The sequence below is a fragment of the Ornithodoros turicata genome, chromosome 6 (genome assembly GCF_037126465.1).
Source record: "Ornithodoros turicata isolate Travis chromosome 6, ASM3712646v1, whole genome shotgun sequence".
NCBI classification, from domain to species: domain Eukaryota; kingdom Metazoa; phylum Arthropoda; class Arachnida; order Ixodida; family Argasidae; genus Ornithodoros; species Ornithodoros turicata.
Genome location: NC_088206.1, coordinates 59152290 through 59172610, shown reverse-complemented (window position 1 = coordinate 59172610; position 20321 = coordinate 59152290). Strand labels below are relative to the sequence as shown.

At 45.6% G+C, this 20321-nt stretch overlaps 2 protein-coding genes across 3 annotated transcripts in view; one reads left to right on the top strand and one right to left on the bottom strand.

Annotated features, from left to right (window-relative positions):
- Positions 1-10122, top strand: LOC135396825 (GATOR1 complex protein NPRL2-like). Of its 2 annotated transcripts, XM_064628024.1 has the most exons (12): positions 1-321; positions 475-566; positions 630-798; positions 1496-1604; positions 1698-1834; positions 4282-4302; positions 4522-4619; positions 7850-7980; positions 8771-8888; positions 8949-9097; positions 9694-9763; positions 9873-10122. In XM_064628024.1, the coding sequence occupies exons 1-11, from the start codon at positions 223-225 to the stop codon at positions 9759-9761; spliced, it is 1191 nt and encodes a 396-aa protein (XP_064484094.1). In that variant the 5' UTR covers positions 1-222; the 3' UTR covers positions 9762-9763; positions 9873-10122. The 2 variants fall into 2 exon arrangements, with proteins under 2 accessions (XP_064484094.1, XP_064484095.1); XM_064628025.1 differs by lacking the exon at positions 4282-4302 and having other exon boundaries at positions 2-321.
- A 1662-nt stretch (positions 10123-11784) lies between these two features.
- LOC135396822 (uncharacterized) overlaps positions 11785-20321 on the bottom strand; it is an 81539-nt gene continuing 73002 nt past the window's right edge. Inside the window, exons 10-14 of the mRNA XM_064628018.1 lie at positions 16305-20132; positions 15303-15493; positions 15100-15158; positions 14935-15037; positions 11785-14563 (exon numbers count right to left, since the gene is read on the bottom strand). Of these exons, the coding sequence (XP_064484088.1) occupies positions 13155-14563; positions 14935-15037; positions 15100-15158; positions 15303-15493; positions 16305-20132 (5590 nt within the window). The 3' untranslated portion in view covers positions 11785-13154. The remainder of the gene's footprint in view (positions 14564-14934; positions 15038-15099; positions 15159-15302; positions 15494-16304; positions 20133-20321) is intronic.

Genomic DNA, 20321 nt, shown 5'->3' with positions numbered 1-20321 from the left:
GGCTGAACAGTTTTTTGTTTTTGTTTGCTTTTTCTTTTTTTTTTTTGATGGCATTGAACAACCGATTTCAAAATGCAACTGATATACCATAACCGCCATAACCATAACCAACTATTGTGGAAAAGGGACAGGTGGTGAAGTTGAAGCCCCTTCACCAGCCGGACTCAGCTCAGCTATCACGACCTGAACTGCCTGAACCACAAGCCCTAATCCAACCAAGCCATGGCAGTTGGTGGGGTTGGTGGTGTCCGAGACAGTCCAATAAAATGCATATTTTTCTGCGAATTTCACCCAACGGCTGGACCGAAGGTTACCTACCAGGTTTGTGATGCTGCTAAAAGGCATGCATATAATATGAGGTCTTCGATCAGTATGTTAGACCAACTTACGAACTTTGTCTGCTTCGATAGAACAATCAACAATCACAGTCATAGAGCCGACAAAGTCTTCAGACTTTTGTATTTGATCCCGCAGGTGCCTATGAATTACATCAGCGAAGAAACTTTCAATGCTATCAGCGTGTATTTGATACCCAAACCAGAACTTCAACACAAGTTAATGACAGTGTAAGTGCATGGTTAACAAATAAAGTGTGTCAAACTGTCAGTACATCTTTCTTTTACTTGCAGTAACATGTGCGAGATGAAGGTGGTTGGGTTCCCAGTCGGCATTGACAGCGACCAGTATGACCGAAACAGGCTAATGTTCAACCTCTGCTTTGTCTGCGATGCCAAGATGAGAACAATTCAGTACGAGTCTATTGTAAGAAAGCTGGCTCACTACCTTATGACCCTCGAGGTAAAGCATACATTCACCAGGCAGAAAATGTTCCTGCTGTGTGTGACAACAATGTTCATGGTGGTTAAATGTGGTAATTACTTTGAAAAATAACCCCCAAAAAGGAGTTCAGGTTACACAGTGAACATCATGAGATAAACTGATGTTCTGAGGCTGGGAACAACATAGAAGGGACAGATACAAACAAAGCCTCAAATTCAACCTTTCAGCCTCAAAGGCTTTGTTTGTATCTGTCCCTCCTATGTTGTTCCAGCCTCAGAACATCAGTTTATCTCTTGTTCAACAGGTGCCGCTTGCGTCGATTTCCATCGTATGAATGTGTGTATGAGTGAGCAAAAAATGTAAGAGTGAAAGGAGAGTGAGTGGCTGGTTTGTCGTCCCTTCAGATGACGCACCCCGAAAGTCGCTGGAGAGGTGTGTTAGCTTAGCTCAATTGGTAGAGCCCTGGACCGGTAATCCAGAAGATGTGGGTTCGATCCCTACAGCTGGCTAACCTTTCCAGTGACTTTCATCTTTCATCGTGAATATCACAATTCATTTTATCTATTTCAACCACATCACAAAAATCTAAATCTCGCTCTCTTCATACTTTGAATCCTGAATTTTTTTCCAAACATTGTTGTACATCACCATTTTGTATGCATCTTTGATACAACAAAAGTAGTTGATTATGACAACTGAAAAAATATACTTTCAGCAAGAAACGAACTTTATTCTGGACGAGAAAAAGAAGCGTCAACTCCCCGAAATCATGGCGAAAATTCTGCACGACCTCAACATTAAAAGAAGCTGCTCAATACCTATCAGTAAGGGACCCTACTCTTCACAGCCAACTGCAAAAGAGAGCAGCAGTTTACAAGGTGCAAAAATACCAACCTCTTTATTTAATTGCTTTCCAGATGATTCGACCACAATATATTTAAAACTTACTCCCGTGCACGATGATCCAGCTCCAGCTTCTGATCACGACGTTCCGATTCTACGCGAGAGTCGACCGGCTTGTGCTCCGGCACAGTGGGATCTCACTACACAACAGGTGAATTCATGTGAAAGCACATGCACAAATATACTTACAACGTGGTAAAGATGACAGTGGCGCTACCTAGGTAAAGATAGACACACCCAAAATTTCCATTGGAAAGGTCACAGGTATGTCAGGTATTCAAAGAAACAACATTTTACATGGCTTAAAACCGGGACCATGAAATGATTTTCAAGAATTCCGAGTACTCTGCAGGAAACCGTTCTCATGATCCTCACTGATCCTCATGATCCTCATGAACCGATCCTCACTATCGTACACACATTGACTTTTAACCGTATTCAGCACAACGGGGGCGCAGTTATCAGACAAAAATAGCAGGGCGTGACTGCTGGATATAGGCCTTCGAAGTGGCCTTACGTCATCGGCATCCGATCCTCTCAACCAACTGTGAACGACGAGGAGGACACACCCCACTGACCGCGTGGGTCCATGGTTTCGGTTTGGAAAATAACGACGTCGTATATCTGCCATCGAAATCACTCGAAATATGGCGAAAGGCAAATTACCAGCAATGGAGGAAGAGATTATGCGACATACGCATTGTTTATGGACCGTTCGGTACGCAGCAGCTTGTAAAATGTCACCGACGAAGGTATGTTCTGACGAAGAAGTTCAAAGAGGAAAACGTGCTCCGGTAACCATGCTGACAGTCAACAGCTATAGTATTACATTTCTCGGAGGATTCTGCGTCAACGGTTAATTACAATCTTGTCTCCAAGTCAAATTAAAACATATTTTACGACAAAGTATGCAAGCTTGTTTGAAAATTCTGCAGTTTGCTCGCAAAAGCCCGTCCGCGAATCGGCAGCATGTTCAGTGTATGATGTCACGGCCTTGGAGGCGGGCCGTAGCGGCTGCCGTTCACGACCGTGGTAAATGTGGAATATTTTCGGTATTGGGAACGATTTTCAACTTAATATTTTACAGAGTGAATGCTTTAGTACAGGGGAACAAATTAAAAATGATTGTGAGCTTGTCAAATATCCTTTCATGGTCCTTTTAATGTATCACGCAGGGTGCCGTGAGTGACCGTGCATGTGATCTACAAGTGCAATGGAAGATTGGTGCAATGTTGCACATATGAACCATGCTTGTAATTTTTATCGCTCTAAAGTAGCACAGAAGTCGTTTTTAACACCCTGTTTTCTTTCTGTAAAACTGTTAAGTGGGCTAGTAAAATGCGCCATGAGAAGTAATTTACCCCACAAAGTCATAAGTATCGCCAAAATTGAATTTAAGGTACGCCACAGAAATCGACCGTGCGTAACGGTGGTGGAGAGCAGTATCAGCCTCACGACACACCGTCCTTGCTCGCTGATTGGTTCAGAGAAATGTCGTTCGCTAAACAGCTGTTCGGGGCTCTGAAGAAGCATTGCACACAGGGAAACTTCGGCGGGACAATGAGCATGGTCAGGACATTTGTCTGACCCAATCAGCGAGTGCATCAGCGCAAGGTCACATGCTGGTACTGCTGTCCACCACCGTTGCGCATGACCACTCTCTGCGGCATACGTGAAATTCAATTTCTGCAATAATTATGACTCTGTGGGGTGAACTACTACTTATGGTGCATTCTACTGGCCTATTTACAGTTTTATAGAAAGAAAACAGGACGAGAAGAAAAAACTGAGACAGCCGTTTGTGAAAACTAGACTGGGATGTTCCAGACCAGAACACAGCAATTACAGTGGATGAGTAAACGGGAAGAAGAGCAAAACGCACCAGTCCCCAGAATGCTCCAACGGAAGATGCGAAAAACGGCATGGCTTTTAGCAGCCGCATTAGTACACATATGTATAAGTGCAGAACGTCATGTTTTCTCGTGCACTGCTAAGCGCAGGAAATATCCTAGGGCGCAGCCACAAGATATTCCATAGCGAACGAGAAGAAACACATTCCAACGCAAAGTCGATATTCCAGCACGGTGCGAATGCTCAATATAATACGCGGCAAAACTTTTGCCCCTTCAGCAGTGTGTGTGTGTGTGTTTTCTTCCACTAGAATGTTCCGCGGGGATGACAGGAAACTTGCACTGTATCGCAATTTATGATAGCATGTGTATATGGATGTGCAGTTGGATACAATCCTATACGGCATCCTGGTAATAGCTGCAAAAAAATCCCGATCCCATCCCGGTATCGACATTTAGAAATCCCGGGATTGTAAAAAGGCCTGGGATTCCGAAGCCTAGTTGTCAGAGACACAAATGGTTATTTGCGGTTAAGATGCAGATATCCGTCAGCACCACAGAGGTGCACGGGTTCAAAATGATTTATTTCTATCCGTAGACCAGGATGGTCGCGCAGATATCCATGCAGACCTCTAATCATGAGCATTCTGGTGCAACCATATGTCACTAGAGAGATCTAACCATAATTTTCTAGATGATAATCTACCAATAGTAACAATGTGTGTTGTGTTCTATTGTTTGCATTCAGTGGGATATTACGGCTACCCAGGTAAGAAAATGGTTGGCAGTTTCCTAGACATAAAATTAAAGAGAAAGAAACTATATAATGACACGTCCTGCATTTGAGAAGCTTTGTGTGTGTACCTACGTAATATTGCAGGCAGACAATGTGACAATCATTATTAGGAGCAGCTGAGAGAATCTAGAATCCATAGTATGTTACTTGATGATGGTCAGATCCACATGTGTTTCATGGTTGTGCTTTCAGATTCTTCCCTACATAGATGGTTTTCGACATGTGGCAAAAATAGCTGTGGAAGCAGACGTTGAAGTCAGCTTGGTTAAAGAGTGCATAAGGAATCTTATGTGAGTTTTTATCGGAACAAAAGTTGAGAGATTTGTTGCCGCACACACCTGACATGTAGTGCTGTTGGAGACAAACAGGGCTGTGTGAATGTAGTCATTTTGAAAGTAAAGTGAATACACAGTAAGTAGTTACATAACCTGAGGAAATAGGAAGCGAACAAGTTATACTGTAACTGAGCCAAATACGTACCAATATACCATATTTTCCGGTGTTTCACACGCACATTATACATAGGGCCTGACTTTTTCGGGTTTTATTTTTGGCCAAATTCGGGGGGTAAATATCGGGTGATATTTTTCATTCGAAAATTCGGGTGTATTCGGGTTAAATCCCGTGACAACATATCCTGTTGTCAGGAATTCGGGTGTATTCGGGTGATTTTTTTTTTGTTTAATAAAAATTTGTCTTAACATGGAACTAATGTTTAGCGATGTTATCAAACTTTATCTTAATGCACACTTATGAGTGTGCCACGCGACCCGGGTGTTTTCGGGTAGGTTCGGGTTAAACCCGAATTTTACAGATTTCGTTCGGGGGGTAAATATCGGGCGGATGCGGGTTTAACCCTAAAAAGTCAGGCCCTAATTATACATTGTGAAAAGCAGAGACTATACAGGTTCAGCTCGGGAAGGCAACTACAGCAGTTCAAACTGATTAATTCTAAGTGGTTTGGTTCACGAACCGGTTCAGTGCTATGCACTTGCCTCCATCGGAATGTTGCTGTAGGCGATATTAGCTGTGGTACGTGTATTGCACTGCAACACTATTGTTGTTGTATTTTATTATTTTATTGTTGTTATTATTTTCTTTGGCGGACTGGGACAGGAGATTGCAATGCTCGAGGCAAACTTTTAGGATAATTTAACATGGAGGACAAGGAATGTGCACGATTAAAGCAGATGTTTTCGTCCTACCACAATCAGGGTTATCTGCCAATTAGAATTTCATCTGAGAAGTTGCGAACAAGGGCCGTACCATTATTTGACACTTTGCATATGTTTAATTGTAAGTGAAAAGTGTACGCCCTGGTTTGGTAGCAAATCGCAAACATGTATGTGGTCCTTTCAGTTTGCGCCAGCACCTCTGTAACATATGACTTTCACCTACTTAGTGATTGGTCTTGACCATACTAAGCTGTGATGCTCTGCTCATGAACAAACCAATGGCAAAGACCACCACCATCACCTGTGAATTAAGAGAGTGAGAAATAGACAACTAAGAAGAAAAAAAAAGGAGTAAACTGGGGAACAATTGCAGCTTCTAGTTCCCTAGATTACAATTACTCCCCAGTTTAGTCCCCTAGCACTGAAATTTGCTTCCCAGGACACCAGATAGTTAGTAAACTTCGCAAATGGTCCTCTGAATGCAACACCCTACGTAAATATGTGCTCTTTGTGAATTCATGGAACAAGGCTATATAATTATACAATTTGTTGTCCACAGAGTAGGAAATAATGCTGCTAGAAATGAAAATTGTGCTGCATACTCATTGTATTAGCTTTTTGTCCACTCTGTTATGTAACATCCCCGCAGGGAGTCCTTAACGTATGTCGAATACCGTAAACTTCCGTTAATTTGACCCTGATGCAAACGTGAAATTTGATCGAATTATCTGAAGGTCGAATTAAAGAATAGGCGGAAAAATAAACGGGGTCAATGTCACTTTTGTGTGATCGTCTGCTGTCGGTCGCACTTGAAACGCGCATCTGAAAACATGCCACGTAGAGCACATGCACACTGCACGCCTCTCAGTGAAATCATCATCAGTTTCACTTGCGCCATCTTACACACGTTGAATATCGGACTCTTGTTGCACCGACAGATTTCGAACGAAAGCCCGGTGAAACGTGAAACAAAAAACTGAGAGAAAACACGAGAACGGAGACGTTTCCTCCTCACTCGGGATTCGCCAGAACCGCCACCAAATGGATTGAGTTTTAGTGCATCGTACGCTATCGCCACCGGTACTGTACAGTCGCCATCTGTCACATGAGCTATAGGGTGAACTTTTCTGTTGTGGTGCAATGGGGGTGACGTGGGTGCCTGGTTTGCAGACACATTGGTTGAATTATACGATGTGGACTGCTTTCATGTTCGAAATAACAAACTTTTCTTATCTGTAGAACGGGCATTTGACGGGACCTTCAAATGCCATCGAGTTAAGCGAAAAAACAAATTATCGGAAGGTGTATTAACAGAAGTCTGCTGTAGATAAATAAATAGCGATTCTTCCTTGGCAAATTGTGTCTTATGCATGTCACAAGATTTTATCTTACTCTATGTATCACTGTTCACGGTTTAATTTGAAGTATTTTCATTTCACTCATGCACATAAATGTACATAATTCTGTGATGAGAAAGCTTGAAATGTGTCCCCACTCTTACATTTGTTTAGCCTCATGCATTTAGTCAAGAAAGGGACTAATGGTTGCGGCAACTCATTTCGTTCCCAAAAGAATTAAATTCGCTCACACAGAGTAAATTTTGCCCTTTTGTCCTAAAAAAAAGTCCTTTCTTCTTAAAGTGTGGCACATGAAAGTTGTTGGCATGCATCAGTCACACTCTACGTAGCATAATTTAAATTTCTCCCACAGTCGGTAATTGGGACAGGTGTGAATCGTTATTTGAACCAGTTATCCGGAATTTTTCTAACCGTTCAGTTCCAGGTTTGCCTAAAAATAACAATCAATAATGGCTTTCGGTTCAGGTTTGGTTAGACTCTCTGGGAAAAAGTGCCCCGAGGAGGCAATGCACATTATATACCGGTTATTTAATAAAAATTACTTAAACCTGGTGCATGGGTTTTGATGTTGTATAGTTTGTGTGCACTATTAGCACCGGTATTTTCACCCCCTTGGTGCACACTATGCACGGGGTATTCAAGGGTGCACGTTATACATCGGAAAACACGGTATATGTGGATATACAGCGCATATACGTGATTAGCATACAGATCTTCCCATGATGCAGCACCCACTTTGTTTTAACCCTCTTATGCATTTCCGAGCTCATGCATACAGCTTTGGAACTATCCACATATATTTGGTATGGAAGGGCAGTAATCTGCCTCAATATCTGAGAAATCCAAACATTCGCACAGGCCTAAAGACAAATAATTAGTTATTTCTAAAGTTAATTCTAAACTGTACATCTTTTCGTGCTAGACAAAATAAACGGGGCCTATTGAAATTTGCTTGCATTTGCCTCACGCATGCTTTGCTGTTTCCAGGTATTACGGCATTGTGCAGCTTATCCCCCTGTTTCTCTACTCTGCCGTGTACACTGTAACGCCAGACATCATAAATCTTGCAAATGATCCTTCGCTACAACTGGAGTGTATTTCCTACGTCGCTAGACAAGGTAGGGGGAGCAAAACGCATGTACCGAAAAACAAAAAAAAAAAGAAATTACAGTGGTAGTGAAAATTAGATCTACGAGGCTCTAAACAATGCGGTATGTTATTACATGTATATTATAGTTAAGTAACAGGTCAGGGCCCAAACCAATCACATCGCGACTTATTATGATTTCAACCAATCACACGATTTACTATGATGCTTAGAGTTATGTGCAAAATATTTAAATTAAACTCTCAACAAATTTTTATGATCAAATTTTATAACCAGGTCTGTCGCTACCGTGACCGACATGTTTGGTTTCCCTATGCAGGTATATTCCTGTTCACAACGTACCCAGCGTACTTCCCAGTGCCGCATTTAGGAGCTAGCAGTGGCGCTAGTCATCGGCCTGGTTGTTGCTACCTCAGTTTCTGCAATACTTTGCACTTCAGCTTACCTTAGTATTTTTGTACAAGCGGTGGATGTCCCACGAGAAACGCTTGTTTCTAAAGTTGATTATCACCATCATTCTATACGTTTTTATCAGAGCTGTTGCTGTCGTCTGCTACGGTAGTCGTACGTCTGCTTCTGCGCATTCAAAATTAAAATTTTCATTGCCCAATCATGATGTAAATCTCGCGGGCCGATACATAGCGCCCCTAGCAGATCGTGTGGACAAGCTCTTCGTGGGGGTTGCCGATTATGACATAGCCGTTATGATTTATTAGGTCGTGTTCCTCTTGAGTGCTTTGTCATAAAATGAGCCCTTTCGATAAATGTACGATGATTCGTGGCTATTTTTCTTTCTTTAGGTCGTCCTAAACCAACGTTCAGGTCAATTTTTGAGATGTACTGCAGTTTCCATCAAAGGAGCAGCGTACGTGACATCTGTTCTCGGACCAATCCGCAAGCATTAGGAATCGATGAACGGTGAAGCCAACATAGTCTCCTATTGCTCCGCAGGTGAAAACTAACCTTGCTTGCTCGTAGGAAGCTTGTACAGTTTGGCGTCATGAAGAACTTGTTGCGCCGCCTGCAGAAGTTTCCGATCGACTTGAAGTACCCTTCGTCAAAAGCCAAAGGCGTCAGTAGATACTGTGATGGAACTCACAGCTTGGATGAGATTTGCTCAAAAACAGGTATGCACCAATGTGCTTGCTCTGCATCAGGGCTTCACTCTGTAGTTCTGAATAGGCCGCTGGCACCAGAAAGACTACTCGAGAGGTTCGAGAGGGAGAACTTACCATAAAGGTCCACCATACCTAAGAATTTGCTAAGCTTGCAGCATGTTCTTGGGGTGGGGAATTCGTTGTTGGCCCGGGACTTTCTTGCAGAGGGGAGAATGCCTCGAGAGTTAATGTCGATGGGATTCAATGATGGATACATCGAACTCGCGCTTGGCAGCATTGGCTGTTCGTGAGGCTGCTCAAACAGGTGACACGGGTAGAATTTATGCTCTTGAAGTGAGGAGCTGGCGCCGAGGATGTCGTTGATGCAGGTAAAATGTGTTCCCTTGATTACCCGGTCAACAAAGCACCGGAAGCTCTGGGAGTGACCTCAGAAGCCAGATGGCACATGGGTTCAAATCATGTCGTTGGCACTACAAATTGTATGTCCTACACAGTGTTCTTTAACATTCCGCATGTACTGCAAGTTTCTTTGTGTTATACCACTGTCTTCATGAACTTCTGATGGGACTGTGTGGATTTGACACTTGTGAGTATTTTACTTGCAGGGTTGAGCTACAAAGAACTGGAGGACATTCTTGATAAGGATCCTAACATTTGTGTTTGCTGGAAATGAGGGTATGTTTTTGCATTTTTGCATTTAATCTGCCATGTACTGCATGCTGTGGTTATGGAACCTTGTGGAACCTATGGAACTTTCACTAAAATTCTCTTGTGCATCTTGCAGGTGCAACCATGGCATGTTCTGCAAGCCTTGAAGCCCAGGAGCTTCAGAATGTACAGAACATCGTTTAAAAGGTATACCTGCAGTAGTCTATGTGTCTGCAACATCACCATCTGTTAATTTCCATCTTTTTATGTTCTTTGCTTGCTGGATCATGTGGCAGCAATGTGGAACTTGAAAAGTTGTGCTCTGTACATACAAAGTAATATATAGTATCACAATAAATGACATGAAGGGTCATGTTGTAGGATACCATACTGCTTTTCATTAGTCAACAATGCATATGTAACATGAACCGTGTACCTTTCTTATTTGGAAGTTTGTTTCATTTAGGAAAGCTTGAATATTGATAGCGAACTCTACAAGGAAGTTTACTTGTAATGCCCTTGCGTGTACGCTGTGGCCTTGTACGCACGGTGAAGAAACACCCGCGGACGACCACCCGAAATGCATGGGACACGGACAGAGCGAGTGACATGCGCCAATGTTGCCACGTTCGTCGACCACAAGCGTTGGCACGCGAACATCAGTAGTTGACAGATTCCGGCGTAAAGTACCCACACGCATTAAAAAATTTGTTTTTTTTAGTCCACACGCACGCCAAGAAATCGTTACAAAAACGCTGCGACGCATGTGGCTTCCGGCAGTCTTGCGTGTGTCGCACCTGATCGGGATGGCAATGCCCAGCGCGAAGCAACTTAGTAGCAACTTAGATAGTTCTGAAAAGAAAGGAGTCATGAGCAAAAGTAAGCAGAACTACTGATGAATCGCTGAACGTAACGAACTCCGACACTCTTTTCTCCTACTCCGACGTGGACACGAAAACGAAAGCGCTTCTCACGTGAAGACCTGTAGCAGCATCACGTTAAGTGAAGTCGTACCTTAATCCATGCGCAGGTTTGCATCACCATGCACATTTGAACTACCATTCCACTCAGCGTAGGTTTGAATAGCCATAGATCTTTTGACACAGTACTCATTTTGTCGCAGACAGTGTTATTACTTAGTTTAAAAGTTGTTTCCTTTTTACATTTGTGATCTTTATAACAAGCCATTCTCTCGAATTGGATGTTTTCCACCTGATTTTTACCCCCCCGAATTTGGCAAAAAATATTCCCTGAAAACCTCAGACCCTGTGGATGCTTTTTACCAACCTGCAACTCAAACATCCACGCACACAAGAATAAACTTATCCTTGTGGCTGCAATTTTAGGAGTTTGGTTGGAGCTATGAGACATCATCATCCCAGCCCTATGTGCAGATGCAATAGAACAGCCTCTCTTCTTTTAGATAGTAATTGAAACGTAGTGGCTTTCTGTCACGAGACAACCATAATCATGACAGATGCCGCAGTGGTCAGTCTATGGGTTAATTTCGCCCCCTGAGGGTCCTTTAATTAGTGCCGAAAGCTCAGCACAGTGTATTTAATGTCCCTGTGTATTTAATTTGACACCTGCTGAGCTTGCACTCTCTCCAGAAGAGGTGCAAACAAGACTGCCAAATACCTGTAGTACTGTGCACTTAGAAATTTGAAGAATGCATGCACACAAAAAAAGACGTTGCAAGTGGGTGAACTTTGAATGGCTAATGACAATAAGGGCATGTCATTGATATTTGACATTCTTAGAATGTGCAGTGGCATGCTTTCCAAACACTGGCTTGTGAAATGTTCATGTACATGCGTATTGTGAGGCAGGATCATTACCATCATCCTTGTCAGTCTGGGGGTTGGCCTGGAGCCTAGTCTGAACTTTCCTATCTTGCGTGAGGGACCGATTACAAACCAGTCTCTTACTTATCACTGTGTCATCACATTCATGACGTTTTCCTCACAATATATATATGAATTATATAGCTTTTAATAAGTGCTGGGTATACTGTACCGGAGAAACTCACACAAATTCTGTTATATATATAAAATGTTGAAACATCGCTTTATTTAGTTGTCGGTACTATTAGAACTATAACTCTCAAACATCAACATTGTCCATAACATCCCTCTAAAGATAATGCACACTTTCCAACACTGTCATACAACAACTACTACTGACAAATTAAATTAAGAGTTAATTTTTACAATTGACTTCAGCAGAGGAAGTTTACTCTGCTGCTACACTGGTTATGCTAGGAAGATGGCAGACAGTAGCTGATGTAATAAAGTAATGGTTCATGTTTATTTGGAGAGGGACAGGGATGAGAAACTGCACAGTGCCATTCAGAGTGGCGTCCTAATGGCAGTAAAGTTTGTGTGTGCCTGCTCTGGATGCGTAAAAGCATAAATAACTATGAGATGGTAAATAAGTAACTATGAACGTGAGGCGCAATGAAAGAGCGGAGAGAATAGATATTGCAGGTCTTGAAAGTTTTTAGAAAAATGCATATGTACAACCTTTATGCTAGTAATACTTTTGTTCAGATCAGCCACACTGAAGGACTAGATGTGAGATAAAAGGCCAATGAAAGATGTACCGTACTTTCACGCGTATAAGCCGCATTGCAGTTAAGCCGCAGGACGCGTTTTTAGGGACGTTTTGAAAATTTTCTGGCAGATAGGCTGCGGGCAATACGAGATGACTGATTTGTGCGACAAAGCAGACCATAGAGAAGGCCATAAACCCTGTGGTACATACTCCGGGATCGGCACAGTGTACAACAGAGGTGGTCAGTTCTAGAGTTCTACCAAGCTCGGATTGTGCCCTTGTTGGGTGTTTTTCGTAGACTGATGGGTCAGTGATCTTCCAGAAGACGTGAATCACTGTCACCACTTTCCTTAAAGCTGCTTGGGGGAATGCACCAGGAAGATCAATCTACTCGAATGTGGACCCGTCCCTGTTACGCACTGTTCGTGCATCGGCAAGGCAGTGCTGTTCCAGGCCCTTTCGTTAAAATTGGCGTATGGGGAAAATACCAGGAAAAAATAGTCACCAGATAAGCCGCACTGGTGGATAAGCCGCAGAGCGCCCGTGAGAAAAAAAAATTGCGCATAAGCCGTGGCTAGTACTCGTGAAAATACGGTACTCACTGGGCCAGCGGGCCGGGTTGGGCCCGGAAAAGTCGGCCCGTGCAGGTCAGGCGGGGTCTCTGGATCAGGTGCAGTGCCATAACGGATAATAACTTTTCTTTACAACGTACATTACCAATGAATAATTATTAACCGGTTATTGCTCTAGAAAGTTTGCGCCCACAGAGTATCTTACTGTTACAGCAACCATACAGAATGACCACGACCGTTTGCCGTAAGTGCCGTTTTGTTACCCATCGGGTTATGTACAAACGTGCAGAGGACTATTTCATGCCCGAATCCGCCTTAGCGACTATAAATGTCACCTGCCACTGGCGGTTCTTTCTAATCTTATTTGTTGGGAGCCAGAATACGTTCTTTTCACGGCCGTGCTTGATTTCAAACTGCAGCGTTCTTTCACTTTGGCAGACACTATCGCTACTAGTTGAGCTGGCAGTGCTCCGAGTCGCGCAGTCGGGCGACTCGTCGCCTTCAGAAACGTTTTCGGGCTTGAGTTCCGTCTGCTTGACCACAATATCGTTCTCTGTCGCGTCCAGAAACTCCTCCACTCTCAATGTGCGAGTTATTGTTTCTTCTTCTTCGTCGTGACTAGTGTTTTCTGACGGCGGCTGAGAAGGCTGTAATCTCATTGTTATCAGATCAGATGGAAGAATTTCCTCTTTCTGCAGGCTCCTGCTCACTTCTTCCAGAATGACATCTTTTGTGCTGGGCTTATCTCCTTCATGTCCAGAGTCTGTCTCACTTGGTGATCCTCTACGACCGGCTGCTTCTTGTTTCCGTGTACGGATCCAGTCTTTAAACCTAACAGTCTGCTCACCCAGATTGTCTCGTATTGAAGTGTCGCGTCTTTCGACCTCTTTCGTGGGGCTGTGCGGCACCCAGAAAGGGAGCAGCGCGCTACTTTTCGTGGGCGTCGTGGTCGACTTGCTGAATCGTCGCTGCGTGTTTGGAGTGTCTGGTTCTTTTGGAGGGGGAGGTTTTGGGCTAGGTTTCCGTACGCTTTTGCGTCCATCATTCTTCTTCAAATACGGGAATGTTTGCCGTGGTTCCGTGTCCTCTTCCTTCTCCATTTGGCAGAGTTTTGTGGTGGCCTTGGGAGGCCTGGTTGCACCTGTGGTTCCAGTCTTTGCCGGTTGTGGTGAAGGTTCCGTTGCCTTCCTTTCGCTAGAGGGCCCTTTCTCTGCTACCATGCTTTCTTCAATCTGCTGGGCTGATTCTTCACTCGTGGACGATTCTGACGTTTCAGTGATTCGGGCATCTTCGGCATGGCATTTTGGGCCTTGAGCAAGCGATGGCTTGCTTCCATCACCTGGTTTCCTAAGCGGGTGCCATTGCTCTTTCGCGGCTTTCTCTTCCATCTGTATCCTCTTCAGTCTTTCAACGCGAAGCCGTGAGGCCTGGTTGTTCAAGATACCGGATATTCCGTCCAGCTTCCTAAGCGGCACCTTCTTTGGCGTCGCCGCAGATTTTTCCGCGACATTCGCAGTTTCTTGAGGCGCCAGATCCACCCTCTGCACTGGTTTTTGCGGGAACACTCTCGACCTGACGTGACTGTAGTTGCCTCTAGTTGAAGGAACCGTCGGAGCACCTCTGACGACTGCAAAAACGCTGTTGATAGGACTGGGAAGCATGGCCGGCAGAACAGCCTTCCGCGGAAGATCAAGCACCTCGCCTACGAAAAATTGCACAGTTTGAGTTGTTCTACTTCGCAACGTACGAAAGCCACGTCTCTACGATGCCGAGCTACATGCTTCATGCTCTGCGATGTTTCTGGCAAGGTTCTTGAAACAAGCGTTCCTCTTGCGGCATCTAAGGCTACCTTGAGCACTCTGACATCTAGCGTTAATTTTGCAAGGGCAGCGAGGAAAGTTGCAAGGAACGTTCGCCAACAAAGCAAGTGGAATCGTTTTGAGCGAAGCAGGCTGACGGCAGAATGGAATAGCCAGCTTGAAGTATGCCGCAACGAAAGCAAAATTCAGCAAACAAGGTACATCGAGGTCTAGTTTCCAAGCACCCTGAGGGACTTGCTACGGCGACGGATACCTGTTGTTGTTCTGTAGGCCTGTGCAGCATGGTGACACTTGTATGTTTTATTGACACATTCCAGGGGACCTTCTGAGGTTCCTTTCGTCTGTACCACGTCTTTCTGTAAAACACAGATAGAGTAGCACGTCGTTTGTAACACTTCTTGATGGTAGCCAAGCTAACCTTTTCGTTTTTGTGTGGGACTTTGCCCTCATTGGACGACGACAGTTCACGAAGCTGGCCTGCACGTCAAAGTTCATGAACACGTAGGGTTATAGACAGTGCAGTATGACATAATGTCGTGCAGGAAAGTTGGTACAATAAAGAAAAATTAGCCTGGTGACAGCGGCACAGTGTCTAGAATAAAATTCGGGGCAAGAGCTCACCGTAGAGGTAGGTTTCGTAGTTCTTGAAAGTGTACTGCCCCTGAAAGTCCTTCATTCCTGGACCCAAGACAGAATCTCGGTACTTGTCTACCAGGCGTTTGACGAGGACTTGTTCGTGGCTCCGGCCACTGCGAATCTGGTGCCGTTTCAACTCCTGGAGTTCGCTGAACAGTTGCCGTTCCAGCTGGTACCTGTGGCAAATCATCGAGATCACGGCTGTGGTTATGTGAAACAGCGCGTCATGTTGATTCCAAAATATGGATTGCTTGCGCGTATCTGTGGTCACGTGCTGTGAATGTGGCATATCTGTGTGTAGTATCGGACGAACACACAAGGATCGTCCCGTAAGTTCTCGGCCTGACCCGGAAGGAGGTGGCTGAAGTGAACGAACTAATGTTATTTTTCAACTTAGACCCCCGCTAACGTTTGCACACTTCAACCAAGGATGCTCCCGTGCTTGGATCCACGGAGAAAAAAGAAGGAGACCCGGAACTTTGGTCCTCAAAAAAAAAAAAAAAAAGAAGAAGAGGAAAAGGGGGGTCAACGGCGTCGTTATCACTCGGAAGGTGGGCGCAAAAAAGTTCCTTTTTCATCTCGGGGAACAGAGAGGAGCACTTTGAAGTATTTTTGTGACTAAACCAAGTGAGCAATATACACGATAATTTTCTGAAGTTAAATACTAAAATAACGTACTCCACAAGCTGCAAACATATGCAAAAGAGACAGTTTGACGCCGGCACCGCCTACAACAAGAGGGACCTCCCCCTCCCCCCCCCCCCCCCCAGGGCACTAGAGAGACCTAACCAGAACTAGTGTACCTAAACTCACCTGACGAAACCTAACCTGATCTAAACCGCCAAAAACTGTCACCACATCAGCACCCACTGGAAGATTTCTATTGCTACAGTACAGCCCGCTCTGTTAACTAGGCCGTAGCCCAGTGCAGTCTTTCTTCTCTTATCCTTCATGGCTGGCAAAAATAATTCCAATGGTTAAACTTACTTTCTTAGATGTTTCTGCACTTCTAGGGTCAGATCTTCATTGAGGTAATGCTCCTCATGAGGCATGCCATCGTGAACACCGTGCCTAGATCCGAGCGCTTGCGTTCCCGCCTTCCGACCCGGAACGGCCTTCGTTCCAGCAGCACTTCCATCACTGTCGAAATCCGCATGGCAAACCTTGGGCTTTAGTCGCTTGCGTCGCAAGTCGACCTTTTGCGCAGCCGAATCTGACAGGTGTTCGTCGCCGATGTCTCCGGACGAACCGGAGGGCGCTCTTTCTACATCACTAAATCCAGAGTCCTTCATACCAGCTGCGTGGTCTGAGCTACGGACACTCGACGTTGGAGATCGATCACGTTCCACTTCTAAATGAGAGGAACTGCGATGCTTGGTCAGATGTGTCTTCTCGTGAACAGCCCTATTACCTTTGGTTTCAATTTCGCGTCTTTCTTCTTCTTCAGAAGTATTAGCTGTCCTAACTATGGCTGGAAGCTTTTGGAGACTTGTCTTATCCACTGTCTGGGTGGGAAGGACGTCTTTTGCAGGTCTTGTTCCAGTGATTTCTGGAAGCGTGAGGTTGTCTGGTATCTTCTCAACGGTGCCGATAACATCCCATGACCGACTTTTCGAAAGTATTTTCTTTCTGCGGTGTAGCACAGGCTTTCCAAAATCAACTGGCAGCAAGGCGGGGGCAGGAATGGGGCTGCAAGCTGTGTCGGTCGTTGCAGATTTCTTGGCTTCTCTGTTGTCATCCATTTGTTTGCAAATGGGGCTGGTAGCGCTGTCGCTCACATTAGATATGGGACAGGTTTCTGTGGATGTCTCAGCGGCCTTTAAAGATACGGCCATCGGGCTTGTTCCTGAATCTGCTATAGCTGGCTTTGCCAGCACGCTTACTGACTCGGTTATGACTTCTTGAAGCGCAGGCGTTTCCATTGGGCTCCCACGCGACCCGGAAGGAATAGCTCCGATATCGGTGAGCGGTGACTTTTCGTGCTCTTCCATTGAAGATGATCTGACAGCAATTTCGACGTCCAACGAACTACTGCTGCTTCTCAAAGATAACGTATCATTGACAAATTCAATGGGGCTACATGCCGCATCTACACCTGGTGTTCTTGTGAAATGCTCTGGTACTGCTCCAGAAGGGGAATGTTTTGCGTATTGCTCTGGTAAAGCAGTCGGTGCATCTAGATACAGGCTTGACGTAATATGTGGGCTGCTACCCTCGTCAGCTGCACTGATATTCCGTACAAAAGGACTGCATGCCAACTCTGCAGTGAACGGTTCTGCAGGGCTTGCAGACGCATCAACACCTGTATCTTTGGTGGTGGGACTGCTGGACATATCTTTGACAAAGGGTTCCGCAGGGCTTGCATAAGCGTCGACACCTGCGTCTCTGGTTGCTGGGCTGCTGGACGCATCTTTGAGAAACGGCTCTGCAGGGCTGCAGGTACCATCAACTCGCTCCACTAAGAGATGCATAGGGCTGCTTGCAGCATGATCAGTGGCTGTAGTAAGTTTGCCCCCTGGCACGGCTTCTGGTGGACTGCATGCTGCATCAGCAAGTTCGATCACTAGCGGTGGCGTTCGTGGGAATCTTTGAGAGCTTAAATCTTCCTTTAAGAACTCTATAGGGCTTGTGGCCGCGTCGCAGCGAAGTATTTCGTTGGCTGCACTGCAAGCCTGGTCCCTGCTCTCGCTTACAGCGTGTGGGCTGCACGTATTGTCGACCATATCAGCGAAGCTCGGTGGGCTGCATGCTGCATCTGCTTGAGAGGTCAGCCTGGGGCTATGGGCAGCCGAGGCGACATCGCCGGTAGATTCTGGTATGGGACCAGCAACTGAGAGTTCTTGTATGGTTTCTAACAACGGACTGCAAGAGGCATCAATGTGATTAACAACAGGACTGCACCCAACGCTCTCAACCACTCCCGGCGTAGTCGCACAGGCAGCGTCGGCTGTGTATTCTCCTCCAGCAGGACTACACCCTCTCTCCTCAACCTGCACAGATCGGAATTCAGAACCTGTCAACGTGTCTCTCGGGCTACCGCATGATGTGTCGACCAATTCAACTCCGTCAAACACAGGACTGCTCGCTGTGTCGATCATTATAAGCTTCGGTCGTTCCTCGCATGGGGGTTCCGGGGTTGATTGGTCTCGGTAATCAGCATCTTCTCTTTTTGCATCTACTGCCGACCTTCTTCCACGTGTCTCTGTCCCGCCGGCGTGTTTCGTTGATTGGTTTGGATCTGTTCCTAAGCTCGATAAATCCTTATCCCCAGCACTTGGCGTGACACTTTTCTCTGCTCGGGAGCTAGATGACTCCACAGATTTTTCTCGCCGTAAATGAGATTTACTCTGTGAGTGCCTCGTAGTTTCTTTCAACTGCGTTGTCGTCGTGCCATTGGCAGATGACGCGTCTCTGCATTCGACGTCTGGACCTGGAGAGTGTCCCATCTTCGATTCGGGCGGTTCTGCTGTCTCGTCACCGTCACGTTTTAACGTCCCATGAGATGCAGCCTGTGTGTCCGTAGCAACTGGAAGCTCGTCACTAAGATGTGCGTGTTCAACATTTCCGCAAGTTTCACCTTCACGACGTTGCCCTAAGACACTGCTTTCCCGCCCACCAGTTGCATTCGCAGAGATGTCTTCTTTATTCACACATTCCCCGTTTGGAATCTTCTCGTGAGTATCCTCAATATCGCGGTCCTGGAGAATCGTTTCGTCACCTAAGTTAGCCATCTGCTTAAACTTCTGTGCAGCAACTCTGACGATACTTGTTTCGTCTTCCTCGTGTTCTTGAGGCTTCGGCGTTGAAGGTGGTGCCGTTCTGATATCTGCTTCAGACAGGTTCCTGCACCCTGTGGTTTGTGTGGTAACCACTTCTTGATACTCCTCGCTCCGATTGACAGTTTTACTGTGTGTCTTCGTCACTTCTTTCAAGGTCTTCTCATTTCCCCCAGTTGTGCTGTCACCAGATGACGAGCTGCTCCGTCTGGGTATCTTACTTCTTTTTCTTAAAGCTTCTTGTTTTGATGAAGGGGCTTCTGGGCACTTCTTACCTTGGATAAGTTGCGAGGGCTCGCTTTCATGTTCGTGTTTTTCAGCCGTCTTATGGTGCTGATCACTAGGTCTGTTTATGGTTAACTTCCTCCCCGCCTTAGCGACCGGCTCCTCGCACGATGACTCCTGTCCACCTTCCAGGCTTTTCTGCTCGCTCATCGTCGTAGAAGTCAGCCCTTCGGGCGTCGTGAGTGGATTCTCTAGCACTTCCCCACTCACCCTAACAAGGTCATCGCTACCTGCTGTCTTCCGCACAATCCTCTTCACGTGTTGAGAACCTTCTTCAACTATCACCTCCTCCGATACTTCCTCACCATTAGCGTCGATGACAACGTGCTTTCTAGCTACCTTCGTAACCTTAGACTTTTTCGGGCTTTCATCCTGACTTTCGCCACCACCGGACGTCGAGTCGTCTTCTTTCGCATTGTCATCATCTCCACTACCCCGTCTCCGCTTAGATTGATGAGTTCTTCCCCCTGATGTGCGCACGTAGACGTTGGTAATTATGGCCTGCTTCAGGGTACGTCCGCCTTCGAGCACATGTTTGTTGGTTGTAGCGAAGGATTGCGGTGCACAGGCGCCTGTATGGCCGACATGAGGCCTAGTTGTGTCTTGTAGGTTTGTGCGGGGGCCGTGTCCACGCTCATCGAAATAACCAGAGTCGGTCTGAACCCAAGTCTCGTGCAGGTGGCCGTGCTGTGGAAGCTCGTGGATACCGTCTGGGCAGATCGACTTTGCCGGCGGCAGTGCGGACATGTTGGCACTGAAAAGAGACACAAAGGCAGCTTAGAAAGAAAACAAAAATACTTTTTTTGCCGTAAAATGCTTGTTCCCCTGTCTGGAAACGACACGTACGTCTCGCTTCCTGCCCGTCTCTCCTATAAACCACACCAGAGGGCACGCAGCTGCTGTAGTACAACTATCACGTGGTCTGAGAGATGAGTATAGTCTC